Consider the following 14,427-nt stretch of genomic DNA (forward strand, 5'->3'; position numbering starts at 1 on the left):
TATCAAACTAATTTTATACAAACCTTTATTTTACAGTTTAAAATAAACCACAACATCTCAAACAATCAAAACACCAAAAACTAGAATTCCAAAAAAGACAAATCATTAATGATCACCTCTCTTTTTTGTCTAATCTTAGAAATAAACTTCAAAACAAATATACCAAATCAATCACCTCAACTAAAACTCAACGACACATACATCGAGTCAGCTAAACAAATACAAACTACATGGCCAACTATTTAACAATTTACAAACTTACTTTCGCAAAGAAGAAGACAAAGACGACATCTGTGAAATTACCTAAACAAAAAAGCAGAGTAAATTACGTACTCTGATAAATACAACTAACAATGATTTTTGTTTACATATTACCCATCAAATAAAAGAGAAACAAACACAATCAAACCAGAAGATACAAGATAAAATCCCGACAGACACAAAGACGACAATAACATCTCCACCTGCTCACTCCTCTTGTCTTATAAAAACAGCTTACATGTCCAATGTCAGCAGGTCAATGTTATTGTCTTCTTATGAGAAATACATAAATTCGTTTAAAATCCATTAAGACCCAAATACTCAGAACTGTCACTCATTTTATAGTTATTTCTACAAGCCTTCGTGTATTTGTTTTAAAGGTCCGGTAAGAGCAACAAGTTTAAAAATAAAAAAGAAACATATAACAAACATAATAAACATAATAAAAATTATTATTTAATACGCAAAACTTACACAACTAAACTGGAGAAAAAATATCCAGAAACAAAAGGTACTCTCAACAACTTTAATATAATTTATGTACTCTTAATAGTACATGAAACAAATTAAAAAGACAAACAAACAATAAGTCTCATTGATACAGCAAACAACACCACGAATTATATCAATCACATTACTAACACAGTGAAGAACAATGCATACACAATTCATCATCACAACTTTAACCCTATAACAATAAAAAAAATTTGAAAAACAACTCAAAACGTAAAATTCACAACTACAGTTACCCTAGCAAATATTAAGATGAAACAAAAACTCGGTCTACGAGGCCGAGTAAGAGTTAGTTACGTAGTATCTGAGAACAAATTCACAACCCAATTTAACCAAACCGGTTTTCAAACCTACATACACTCACAAACCGATTCCCCTATAATGAATAAAACGAACCAAACCAAACTGGATTTCTGAAACCGGTCCTATCTCAACAACTCTCACTCAGTTATAAAGTTTTCACCTTTAAATCTCAAGTGTCAGGTATTGGTGGGGGATTATTGTAGCAAAGACAATGGGGGACGAAGCAAAGATCTTTACTCTTTCACAAGTCTCAGAGCACAATCAAGCTCATGACTGCTGGATCGTCATCAATGGAAAGGTTTTTTTTTTCTTTCTCCTGATTCTCAGCTCTGAAACTAGAGATCTCATGCTTGAATCCTCCTTTTTTTTGTGTCTGTCTTGGTATTTGCATGTGATTAAGCTTTTGAAGTGTAAGAATTTCTAAGTCTGAGTGATGTCTTTTTTATGCTTGATTGGATCAAATCTTTAGATGGGTATAGTGGAAACAGTTGTAATCATTGCACATAATGCAAATTTGTTTTTCCAAAAATATATTTTACATAATATAAACTATTAAAGTAAAAATTAATGAAACTATATTTTTTTATAAAAAAATTCAAATTAGTAAAACTTTCGTATAAAGCAAATGTTATAAAAAAAAAATGATTTTCATGCAGAAGATCAGTTTTAGCCACTCACAAAATTAAAAATCAAATTACAAAGCAGTACACATACATCAACTACTAAAATTTCCACAATAGATTCGTGTATTGTAATCTTATTTTATATATGTCTCTAAGGAAACGTGCAAATTTTGTAAGAGATCACCACAGTGGAGCGTCTAGATTTTCCTCATATTGGTTCCGAGGAACCTCTCTCGGAGTGAGACTAATTCAGGCAAAGCTTGAGCCATTGTCATCCGATCTGTGGGAGATTGTTCACAACAACTTATTCCCACGTTTAAAACCATCTTCAAACATTCAGGAATACTACTCATGTTCTTGTTATGAATTTCACCGCTGAGAATCAATGTGTCAGCTATCTCAAGGACATGTTCCGCGGCCAATGCGGACTCGGTATAGCTACGGAGAGTAAAACCTTCCACAAAAAGTTCATCCGTCGGACGCTTTCCAGTGAACATCTCCAGCAAAAGAACCCCAAAGCTGTACAAATCCCCTTCCCTCGATGGTTTGCCTCCCATTCCATATTCTTCACAATTATGAAAAGAAATGTTATGATAATTAAAAGAACAAACTAGAAAGATAAGATGATTCAATATTCACAAATACTTTTTTGTTACCTGGTGCTGCATAGCCGATGGTTCCTCTAACACCGGTGGAGCTAACTTGGTTGATGAAGGAGTCTTGGTCGATGATCCGAGCAAGACCAAAGTCACTTACATGGGCTGTTAGATCATTGTCTAGGAGAACATTGCTTGGCTTTAGATCACAATGAGCTACAGGGTCATGGCAATGGGAATGGATATAATCCAAAACAGAAGCCACATCTATGGCTATGTTAAGTCGTTCAGATAGCTTCAGCGGTCTTGTATGATTTAAAGAGCCTTCTTCGACATCCACTTGGTGGTGGTGCAGCCACGTGTCTAGGTTGCCGTTGGGCATAAACTCGTACACTAGAGCTTTGAATTCATTTCCTTTGAAATCAATGCTTGAACAACAAGTCACAAGTTTCACGAGGTTTCGATGCCTTATACCTTTCAAGGCTTCACATTCCGCCATAAAGCTCTTGGCTGCGCCCCGCGTCTGAAGATTTAGAACTTTAACCGCAACAGCTTTAGACTGCTCCGGACCAAGCAACCCTCTAAAAACAGAGCCGAAGTTTCCTGAACCAATCAAGTTGCTGGAGGAGAACTCATTCGTCGCAGCTCGAAGTTCCTCGTAGCTTACCCTTTCATAGAAAGGGTCTAATATTGGAGGATTCGACATCATCAAGTGGTTGGTGTTTTTCTTCTTCCTTTTCATAAGCAAACTTAGAGCCAACAACAGAAGAGAAGCTACTACACCAACACCAACACCAACACCGATGAAAATTTTCTTCTTGTTTGATGAATGTCTTCTCGTCGTCCTTGATACTAGGACGTTTCGAGGGCATGGCTTTAACTTGAGTTCAGGGATTCCTCCACAAAGATTTCTATTACCAGATACCGAAAACTTTTTGGGATGCTGGAACACTCCTTTTCTCGGAACCGCTCCCTGAAAGTTGTTACCAGAGAGATCTAAACTCTCCAACGAGGAAAAGTTGGCGAGATATTCAGGTATGTTGCCTGAAAAATTGTTGTTTGATAAGTTAAAGAGCGTAAGTCCTCTCAAGTTTCTGATATCTGGAATAGCTCCATCAAATGCATTTCCTCCCAGGTAAAGGTTTTCCATGTAGAGACAATTTCCTATTGTCTCTGGGATGTTTCCAGACAATCTATTGTCTGCAACAGATAGCTGAACAACTTGTTTTAACCTTGAAACGTCTTTAGGAAAAGGACCGGTCAGAAGATTTATATTCACAAACAATTGAACAAGAGACTCCAACTGCATGATTTCTTGAGGTATAGTCCCGTTTAACCTGTTGTATCCAATCCAAAGGAATAACAGGAAACGGCAGTTTCCAAGACTAGGAGGAATGCTTCCTTCAAAATTATTTTGGAATAAATGGAGTCTCTCTAACCGAGTGATGTTTCCGAGATCACTTGGTATCTCTCCTGACATTCTATTTGAGCTCAGTCCCAAAAAAATCAATCCTGAAATCTTACCGAGAGACGCCGGTATTCTCCCTGTCAGCAGATTTCTCTCCATGGCAAGTGATTGCAGGTTTATGAGATTCCCAATCTCATGAGGAATGCCGCCAGATATGAGATTTCCTCCAAGGAATATACTTGTTAGATCTTTAGAAAGGTTACCTATATGGATTGGAAGTTCCCCTCCAAGTCTATTGTAACCAACATCCAACATTTGCAGCTTAGTGCAGTTGACCAAAGACTTGAGAAATTCAAGGTCTCCCCCTAGGCTGTTTCCTCCAAAAGAGTTTTGACTAAGCCCCAGATACTGAATATTTTGTAATGTTCCAAAACCAACTGGGATACTTCCTGTGAATTGGTTTTGTGAAACCTCTAGCAGTTTAAGGGTCGAGATATTGGATATTGTTTTTGGAAGATCTCCTGAGAAAGAGTTCCCCCCCAATCGCAACTCTCTAAGTGTTGCAAGCGTATATCCAAAATCAGGCCTTACACTACCCGAGAAATGATTGCTAACAATGGACAAATACCCAAGCGAGGATAAGTTGTAAATTGCTGGTGGGAAAACGCCTGAGAGATTATTAACTGAGATTTGGAGATTTATCAACCGGGTCAATCTACCTATTGTTTTCGGAACCTCTCCCTCCATATTATTATATGCAATGGATAGTTGTTCGAGTGATGTTAGGTTTCCTAAAGACGTTGGAAACCTCCCTGAAAGATTGTTCTTACTAAGAAACAAACTTTCAAGGCTTGACAACGATCCTAGCTCTGAAGGTAAACCGTTTACAAGATTGTTTGATGTTAAAACAAGTGTCACCAATCTAGAGCAGTTAGACAGGCTTGTTGGAATCACTCCTCTGAGATTGTTATAACTCATATTCAACTCTTGAAGCCTAGACAACATTCCCACCTCTTTTGGGATGGTACCACTAAAAGAGTTCTCTCCAAGATTAAGAGATCTGAGGAAAGAAAGATTACCGATAGCAGGCGAGATGATCCCACCAAGTTCTAACCCTCCCAGGTCTAAACCTGTAACTCTTTTATGTTTGCCGCCACATGTAACACCTTTCCATTGGCAGACCGGAGTTGAGTCATTCCACGAGACCAAGGCTAGTCTATTGTTGGCAGAAACTTGAGACTTGAACACTAGTAAAGCTTTTCTATTAGCGTTACCATCAACCTTAGAGGCTTCATGATAAGAAAACCTCGCATCCAAAATTCGGAATAAGATGAGAATGTTGAACGCAAGTAAAAGAAACAGCTTCATGATTATACAACCTTCAAAAGATAAAAGTGTTGCCTTCTTGTTCTCCAAAAGAGGGGTTTTTAAATATAAAACTATAGTATAAAAATTCCACAAGCAGCAGGTACCCCACATTTTTATTATATGATGTTGATCGAAACATCTTTTTCCACGTTAATTTAATGAGATACCCAGTAAATATTGTCAAGTGGGTTAGTCGTTATGTGCCCTACAAGAAGATTTATCTTATGAGATGCATTTACCTTCCCGGCAAAGGAATATAGAATGCATGAGCAAAACTTTTTTTTCCACGTTATATCATGTTGAAAGCATTATTTTGATTTGATGTGTACTGGCCAATTAGCCTTACAAACAGCTAATACTGTTTTGAAGTGTTCCCTTCTCATTCCGAAAGAGGGGTTTTGAATATAAAACTATAGTCTAAAAATTCGACAAGCAGCAGGCACCCACGTGACTTTCCAGCAATAAAGAGTTTGGATTTATTATATGATGTTGTCAAAACAGTTTTTTACACTGTTAGTTGATGATACCCAATAATTATTATCAAGTGGTTAAGTCGTCTTCTGCCCTACAAGAAGACTATCTTCTGAGATGCATTATACGTTCCAAGCAAGGGAATGGAACGCATGAATATTATATACTGTGCATCCCACCCTGCTTTCTTTGTACCTAACATTTCTAGCAATCTTATAGCCTGATTTAACAATATACTAGATTTTGATATGCGATTAATTTAAAGTGCGAATTTAATTTTGATAAAAATGTTAGTTGCTAATAAGTACTATTTTTTTAATTCAATTTACATATTTATATTATTAAAACATTTATATACGTGTCTTTAATTTTATTCAGTTTTTATACCTGATCCAGAGCTGAATCGAACTGGTAAACCCAATAATCTGCACGAGAAGAACAAGGTGAACTGGTCAAACATGAATGGATGGTCGTTTTTTTTGGAAAAGCATAATACAATTCAATATTCAAACGATATAGAATTTTTGGACCAAATATTTACTAAACCATCGATAGTATTAAGGGAGTCCTAATGTTGTATAAAGAAGAGAGTTAGTTATTAAACAATCGATAGTATAAAGAAGGGAGTCTTAGGGGGCTGTATTCAACTGAGAGTTTTAGGTGATTTATATTAAAATGACAAATCCACTGTTATTCAAACATGAATTTTAAAAACTCATTTAAAATTCATTGTTATTGAACTTAACATTTCGTAGAGTACTCTACAACCCACTGTTATTGAAAATATTTTAAGTTGTGGAGTTTTAAAGTTTTCAGGTGATTTTAGGGTGTTTGGGTGGAGTTTCTTAGTTAAAAAAATTAAAACTCAAATCTTTTGGTTTTAGGTTATATTCTAGAATGGTTTAACAAAAATCACATAAATCTCTGCAACTTATTAAAATCATCTAAAATTTCATTAAAAGTCAAATCACCTCAAATGTTATATTGAATACACCCCCTTAATGATTTTGGGTGGGTTAACTTTATATTATAGAGGTGCATTTAGTTCTTATAAAAAATTGAGTCCAATACAATGTTTATGTTTTAATAAGAATCTAGATTATGATCCGCACTTAAAGAACATATAATTTTTAAACAAAATCTAATTTATAATATCAATGAATTTTAACATTTTTGATAAGTAATATTTTAACATTTTTATTTTAGTGTATTTAAAACTACATAATTATATTATTTTATTTTATTGTATTTTATATTAAATAGAAAATTATCTGAAATATTACTTAATTTTGTTTTAACTATTTCAACATGTTTTAATAAAATATATGTAATTTATTTGCTTTAATATATGATATATACTTATTTTATTAATTTTTAATTATAAAAATTATTTGATGTCAACTTAAACCAAGCATAAATCTCATATATATACTTATATTTTCTTAAGAATAAAAAAAATAACAATAAGAAGATATAATTATTATATAAATATCATAGCATGTTAGTTGTTATGGGTATAAATTTTATTTTGGTGTGTGTTATGTATACGTGATCAAATTTTCCTAAGTTTTAAAAGAAGAAAACTATCTTAAAATTATACTAAAATACTTTTTGCTCAAAATAGTATGTAAGAGAAAAAAATTATAGAATAAAAATTATATTTGAGTTTTAAGTTTTGATGACTAAAATTTAGAGTTTAGTATTTAAGAAATAAAATTATTGTAAATGTTTAGGGTTTAAAATAGAAAATAGTTGTTATTTTAATCTTTAGTTAATGTTATTTTGGGAATTTGACTTTCAAAGAACTATAATATATTTGAATTTATTGAACATCATTCACCTACCGATCTTGAATGAAAAAGGCAAAATTTGAGCACAACCGCAACATTTGCGCTGCCCAGCTACCCCATCGACCCGACCGGGGAAAGCAATTATACCAAACCAATGAACTTATTGGTTCAACAGTGGTAAATGTGTTTCCAAATATCAGTCACATGTATACCAAAACAGCAGAGTAGGAGTTAGTGCGTAGCAACTGAGAACAAATTCACAATCCAATGTAACTAAACCGGTTTTCAAACCTACATACACTCACAAACCAATTCCCTTATGAATAAAACGAACCAAACCAAGCCGGATTTCTTGAACCGGTCCTATCTCAACAACTCACTCAAGTTAAAAAGTTTTCACCTTTAAATCTCAAGTGTCAGGTATTGGTGGGGGATTATTGTAGCAAAGACAATGGGGGACGAAGCAAAGATCTTTACTCTTTCACAAGTCTCAGAGCACAATCAAGCTCATGACTGCTGGATCGTCATCAATGGAAAGGTTTTTTTTTTCTTTCTCCTGATTCTCAGCTCTGAAACTAGAGATCTCATGCTTGAATCCTCCTTTTTTTTGTGGCTGTCTTAGTATTTGCATGTGATTAAGCTTTTGAAGTGTAAGAATTTCTAAGTCTGAGTGATGTCTTTTTTATGCTTGATTGGATCAAATCTTTAGATGGGTATAGTGGAAATATTAAGAAAAAAAATATATTTTTTTGAAGTTAAAATGAATATTTTAATTTAAGATTAGTAATGGTTATGTGAAATTGTTTTGAAGCTAATAGTAATACAATCGATCAGTGTCGTAAGTTATCACGGAGAAATTGTTTGATGCTCTCGCCATGGTTCGCATGAATAAGGCCAAACGCATACAAAGCACCTCCTTCGGAATACAGACTCTTACCGCCACTTACTCCTCCCTAAATCTTTTTATCGAATATTAATAGACTTACCCAACAAGTCAGTAAATTAAAAAAATTCTTAAATGTATAGATAAATTACATTTTGGTCTATTCATTTGTATAAATTAAGTTATAAACCCCTAATAATTTAAGCTTTACAAATTACACCTATAATTATCCATATTGGTTGTTTATCTCGTTTAGATTTTAAAGGGAAATATAATGACATATAATCTATACTAATTGCTAGACAATGTCATGTCAATCTAATTTTCTTTGACATAAAAGTTCATATATACACAAAATGAAATCCTTAGAAAACAATTATCTGTGGAAAAGGAAAATATTCATATATACAATTTTCCTTTTATTTGGAATGAAGGTTTTCTTTTTCACATTTTTTTAGGTGTTTTTGAATAACACTAAGTCAGTTTTGTTCAAAAATAGTACATAAGAGAAAAAAATTACCAAAACATCATTCATTAAATGGTAAGAAAATAAATATATTTATATGTGGGTTTATTTTCTGTGATTAGAGTTTATGATTTAGTATTTAGGGATGAGATTAGAGTTAGTATCTAGAACTTAGTGATGTGTTACAAAAAAAATCTAGAACTTAGTGATTTTATTGAATGGTAAATCCGTTTTGAAATGAATGGTAAATCCGTTTTGAATTTTTTTTTTTTTTTGAATGTTAATTTTGTGATAAAAACTAAAATAATATTATTTATTAGATTTGCACTTTTTATATGGGTTTGTAAAAAATGGTAATATGATTTAAGAAAATAAACAAAGTTTGTTCCAATAGAATATAAAATCTTTAAGTTTTTTAAGAAGAAAACTATTTTAAGATAATATAAGAATACTTTTTTTTCCAAAATAATATACAAGAGAATTTGTTTTACAAAATAGCCTTAATTATCATTAGTTTTTTAAATATTTTATATTTTAATTTAAGTTTAATGACTATAATTTAGAATTTAATATTTAAAAGTATAATTAGTGTAAAGGTTTATGATTTAAAATAATTTTATTTTTATCTTTGGTTAATGTTATTTTGGGAATTAGACTTCAAAGAATTCTAATATATTTGAATTTATTGAACATCAATTCATCTACCGATCTTGAATGAAAAAAGGCCAAATTGGATCACAACCGCAACATTTGCATTGCCCACCTAATCCACCAACCCGACCGGGAATAGCAATTATACCAAACCAATGAACCAATCGGTTTAACAGGGGTACCTGTGTTTCCAAATATCGGCCAAATGGATACCAAAAGAGCAGAGTAAGAGTTAGTTACGTAGTATCTGAGAACAAATTCACAACCCAATTTAACCAAACCGGTTTTCAAACCTACATACACTCACAAACCGATTCATGAAATAAAACGAACCAAACCAAACTGGATTTCTGAAACCGGTCCTATCTCAACAACTCTCACTCAGTTATAAAGTTTTCACCTTTAAATTTCAAGTGTCAGGTATTGGTGGGGGATTATTGTAGCAAAGACAATGGGGGACGAAGCAAAGATCTTTACTCTTTCACAAGTCTCAGAGCACAATCAAGCTCATGACTGCTGGATCGTCATCAATGGAAAGGTTTTTTTTTTTTCTTTCTCCTTATTCTCAGCTCTGAAACTTGGGATCTCATGCATGTGATTAAGCTTGTAAAGTGTGAGACTTTCTAAGTCTGAGTGATGTTTTTTTTATGCTTGATTGGATCAAATCTTTAGATGGGTATAGTGGAAACAGTTGTAATCATTTGCACATATGTTTAAGGATTCAGTTCTTAGTTGTGATCTGTTTTATCTGGTTTTGAATTGAAGATGAAGAAATGTCGAAGTAGCTCTTCTTAGCTTAGACCGCTCTCTGTTGAGATTGAATAGGTGACAAGTGACACGTGTTCGACTAGTAGTTGTCCCATCGTTTTGGTTTTGTAATTAACTTGTTAACCCTTTCTTGACTCTTGAGTCTCACTTATTTCATCTTTTCTCATTGATTGTGATCATTCTAGTTACAAGAACTTAATGAATTTCCTCTATGTGGCTCCATTGGAATCATAAGTATGGTGATGTGGATCTTCTCTTGTTTTAATCATCTTGATTTAACATGAAATCTTCAAAGTTCCCAAATTTGATAACTGAGTTTCAGTTGGCTTCATATCCTAATTCAAATGTTTGTAAGTAAACGCAGGTGTATGATGTGACCAAGTTCCTTGAAGACCATCCTGGTGGGGATGAAGTTCTCTTGTCTTCAACAGGTCTGTATCAAAACAACCATCTCCATGCTCCCAGCTTTGATGATTGATTACATAGCATGATGACCATTGTTATTCTTCTACTCTAAAAAGGTAAGGATGCAACGGATGATTTTGAGGACGTGGGTCATAGCGAGAGCGCGAGAGAGATGATGGAACAGTACTGCGTAGGAGAGATTGATCCAACAACAATCCCAAAGAAAACCAAATACACTCCTCCTAAGCAGCCTCGCTACAATCAAGACAAGACCTCTGAGTTCATTATCAAGATCCTCCAGTTCCTCGTTCCCCTTGCCATTCTCGGTTTGGCTGTTGGGATTCGTATTTACACAAAGTCAGCGTAGTCTTCTTCTTTTTTTCTTTCTCTGAGCATTACTCCCACGTATCTTATTATTATATACGGAGAGAGATAAGAGGTTTAAGTCTTTACAGAAGACAAATCTCGAGGTCTCTCCCTTTGTTCCTCTCTCTGTGCTCCCATCTTTTGTTGTTTGTATGTGTTTCTTTAATGTTGTGATGAACTTGCGTATGAACAGCGGTAATGCAACTGATATTGATCTATAGTTCAGGTTGTGAAACCAAAGTTTATGGCATTGTGTGATGTGTTCGAAGGCGTGATTCAGTACTGGTTCAAATCATAACACGTTTTCTCATCTTGCAATGTCAGGAGATGAATCTTTAGAGCGGAGAAACTAAACAAGATTAAGATCTTACTAGGAACTTAAACGATACTTAAAACATTTATTTAAACTTTGCAAGAAAGAGACGTTTTAATTTGGTTGCAGTTAATAGAGTGTGTGGCAGGTAGTGACTTGGGCTCACTAAACCATTATCCAACACACAAAGAATCCAAATCTTCTTCCGCCCGTGGGTCCGTCCTTCTTTTGGACTTCTCCTCCGCTTTGGCCGCAAGTCACAACCACACAGACACAAAGTTCGATAACTTGTTAACTCATAAAGCAAAACATCACATTTAAAGCGCACACTTGGCTAGGATTCTGTGCAACTTTGGCAACTGTTTCAAGAACGTCATGTCGAGACTCAAATCAATACAATCACACAAAAAAAGAATCTTGTGCTAAAGCAAAGACGCGAGGAAGTATCAATGATGGATCAAAAGATGATCACAGTGATGCTGATGATGTGCTAGTGGGCACAAGTTTTGTATATTAAGACAAAATGGTGGGCACAAATCACTAAGTGGAAAGTACAATGGACACACAACACACAGAAGAGTGATAGATAGAAAGATAAAGAGAATCTTTTCAAACACTTTTGATTTTAGTGAGAGAGACAGAGACAAAAACAAAAGACCACTATGAGAATCCATATCAATAACTAACACCTTCTGTCTCTCTATTTTCAGTATAAAATTTGCATTTATATATGGATGTCTGAAGAGCCAACACATGGACCATAATGATGATGATAAGAACAAGAACTTGAGATGAAGTAAAACAAGAAGAATGACAAGAAAATGGGTAAATCTTTATTGAGTTGAGATCAGTACATGTAACATGTTTACACACAAAAGGATAGATTTTAAAATGGTCACATGAAAGAGTTACAAGAGAATGCATGACTCCTAAACGCTACTAGTACTAAGGTGATCTGTTTTAGGCTTAAAAAGGGTTGGTATCAGTTATGTGTTACACAAACCCCCCTTTAAAGCCCACTTATGTTACAGACACCAATTTGAAAAACGCTACATGTAGTTTTTTTTTATCCTAACTTCTTTACATGTTGGAAAAAGTTAAGAAACGGATGATGGAAATAAGATCAAACCTATGGTGATTAGCATGAAAATGTAACTAAATTATGTATTAACTATTAACCCCCCCTCCCTCTATTAATTATCTACCTTCTCCCATTCAAACCTTCCTGGTAGTGGTTGTTCGTTCACAGGGTCAAAGTTGTACCTGAAAACAAAAAGTTGACGAGCCATTAAGGATACAAAACCAAAAGGGTTTTCAAACGGGAAGCTCATACTTTTCAATGAACTGCTTCTGTTGTTCTTCTTCTGCACCCGAGAAAAACCTGTCCATATCAGGCGTAGTTGGACGGTGACTGCCCGACAAGTTCTCTTCTATTTGGTCGCTGTTGTCACTAATACCATTGTTAAGCTTTGTGGACGATCCCAGACTTGTGTTGATCTCAGCCTCTCTTTTCAAAGTGCATGGTGTGGATTCACTTGTGCTCCTGTTTAAGCTGAGAGAGTAAGTAAAAAATTGTTACTTTCAAAGAATCCTCTCGAAGATAATAAAAGCACATAACTATGTTTCCTAACTTTCCTTAACATAACACCAAGAGGAAGCAGACTGTATTGCCTATAGTTAAAGCTAAATCATGTTGAAGAAGATGTTGACTTCAGATTAATCTTAACATCCAAAAACTACCAACGAAACCCACAACTAACAACGATGATCAAAAGTATTAAACTTTCAAGAATTGCTAAGGAGACATCTCAGACATAAATAGAACCAATTGTTACTGTCACCGTCTTACTTGCACAAGTAATTGAAGAATAGAATGAAAAAAAAAGAAAAGAAAGAAAAACTTTGTCAAGAAAAGAAAAACATTTGACTAATATCTGGTATGTCAGATAAAGCAAAAGATGGCATCATCATATCACATACACATGTGGTCATATTCTGAAAAGGCTCAGAAAAAAAAATGAAATTTCGGTCAGTTATTATTTTATTTTATTTTATTTTGTTATTTCTCCACATAAAAAACGATGATTTCAAATTACCATCAGAATAATTCAAAATTGAACAGATTCAAATCCCATGGAGCCATATATTCTAAATCAAATCCACAGGATTAATCAAGTTGTATAGCCTACAAAAAGCTGAAGCTATATATAATTGGGGAAAATTGAAAGTAAACATCTTTGACAAAAAAAAAAATGATACCTTTCATTACCCTGAAGCTCCAATAAATTCTCCTCAAGCGAAGTTGAACCCTTGTTGTTGATTTCATCATTTAATACCTTCTCTTTGCTACCGACACCACTCTCAACAACTGAATCTGGCTTAGGGCTTCGGCCGCAAGACTCTTTCCTCCGCTGCTGCTGCTTTCTCCGTTTGATCACAACAATTGGAGGTTTCTTCTGGAGCCGTCGACTCCTTAGCTGAAGATAGGAGCCGCCACAATCACTCGTCTTCTGATTAGGAGAAGGAGAAGGAGAAGTCGGTAGCGAGAAGGAAGAGGAGGGCTTTCGTTGGAGCGCTAAGGACTTAGCTCGAGTAAGAACACCGAGGGAAGAAGAAGGAGAAGAAGGAGATACTTCCAGCAAAGATATTGCTTCTCCGTCGATTTTGCTCTTCCTCATGTATTTCCCCATTACCAGACGCTAACAAAAACTCAGAGAGAGAGAGAGAGAGAGAGAAGTGAGAGACAAAGGTTCCGTCGGTTCGGTGAGAGAGAAAATGGGTCGGAGTTAGGGTTGAAGATGGTGCTGTGTGGGGTCTCTCTCTCTGTCTCTTTCTTTCCTTTTTTATTTATCTTTATATTTTGGAATTGTTTATTTTTTTCAGGTGGCTGCTTCGTCTTGACCACTGCGACTAATGTACACTATACTTTTGCTAGTTTTTTTGGAACAAAACTTGAGTCGAGTGTAATAATTTTGACTGACCCCAGTCAAAAGACTGAGATTTTTAACTTCGGTTAACCGATGGTTCTTAGTTTTTCTTATTTAAAAACCGTATCTTAAATAAAAAATATAAAACCATGTTTATTGGGGGTTTTAGAGGTGGAGTTCTTAACGTAATATAAAAACCGTCTTTTAACTTTAACTAAGAAAAACTAAAAAGCCCCCAATAAACATGCCTTAAGAACCGTCTCTTAGCCGAAAAATATATAAAAAAAAATGTCAAATCATGAATTAAGAACTTCG

At 34.4% G+C, this 14,427-nt stretch overlaps 3 protein-coding genes across 5 annotated transcripts; 1 reads left to right on the forward strand and 2 right to left on the reverse strand.

Annotated features, from left to right (window-relative positions):
* Window positions 1–1,735: 1,735 nt before the first annotated feature.
* LOC106336700 (probable LRR receptor-like serine/threonine-protein kinase At3g47570) lies at window positions 1,736–5,106 on the reverse strand. Its single transcript, XM_013775616.1, has 2 exons — window positions 2,357–5,106; window positions 1,736–2,265 (listed from the first exon to the last, which is right to left on the reverse strand). The coding sequence occupies exons 1-2, from the start codon at window positions 5,070–5,072 to the stop codon at window positions 1,898–1,900; spliced, it is 3,084 nt and encodes a 1,027-aa protein (XP_013631070.1). The 5' UTR covers window positions 5,073–5,106; the 3' UTR covers window positions 1,736–1,897.
* A 2,628-nt stretch (window positions 5,107–7,734) lies between these two features.
* On the forward strand, window positions 7,735–11,130 carry LOC106339647. Of its 2 annotated transcripts, none has more exons than XM_013778491.1 (3): window positions 7,735–7,871; window positions 10,466–10,532; window positions 10,623–11,130. In XM_013778491.1, the coding sequence occupies exons 1-3, from the start codon at window positions 7,785–7,787 to the stop codon at window positions 10,871–10,873; spliced, it is 405 nt and encodes a 134-aa protein (XP_013633945.1). In that variant the 5' UTR covers window positions 7,735–7,784; the 3' UTR covers window positions 10,874–11,130. The 2 variants fall into 2 exon arrangements, with proteins under 2 accessions (XP_013633945.1, XP_013633944.1); XM_013778490.1 differs by lacking the exon at window positions 7,735–7,871 and adding an exon at window positions 9,730–9,871.
* Window positions 11,131–11,996: 866 nt separating this feature from the next.
* LOC106339490 (cyclin-dependent kinase inhibitor 4-like) lies at window positions 11,997–14,011 on the reverse strand. 2 transcript variants are annotated; one of them, XM_013778318.1, is made up of 3 exons: window positions 13,445–14,011; window positions 12,519–12,728; window positions 11,997–12,448 (listed from the first exon to the last, which is right to left on the reverse strand). In XM_013778318.1, the coding sequence occupies exons 1-3, from the start codon at window positions 13,873–13,875 to the stop codon at window positions 12,379–12,381; spliced, it is 711 nt and encodes a 236-aa protein (XP_013633772.1). In that variant the 5' UTR covers window positions 13,876–14,011; the 3' UTR covers window positions 11,997–12,378. The 2 variants fall into 2 exon arrangements, with proteins under 2 accessions (XP_013633772.1, XP_013633771.1); XM_013778317.1 differs by having other exon boundaries at window positions 12,519–12,737; window positions 13,445–14,003.
* Between the last annotated feature and the right edge of the window lie 416 nt (window positions 14,012–14,427).

The sequence above is a fragment of the Brassica oleracea genome, chromosome C4 (assembly GCF_000695525.1).
Source record: "Brassica oleracea var. oleracea cultivar TO1000 chromosome C4, BOL, whole genome shotgun sequence".
NCBI lineage: Eukaryota > Viridiplantae > Streptophyta > Magnoliopsida > Brassicales > Brassicaceae > Brassica > Brassica oleracea.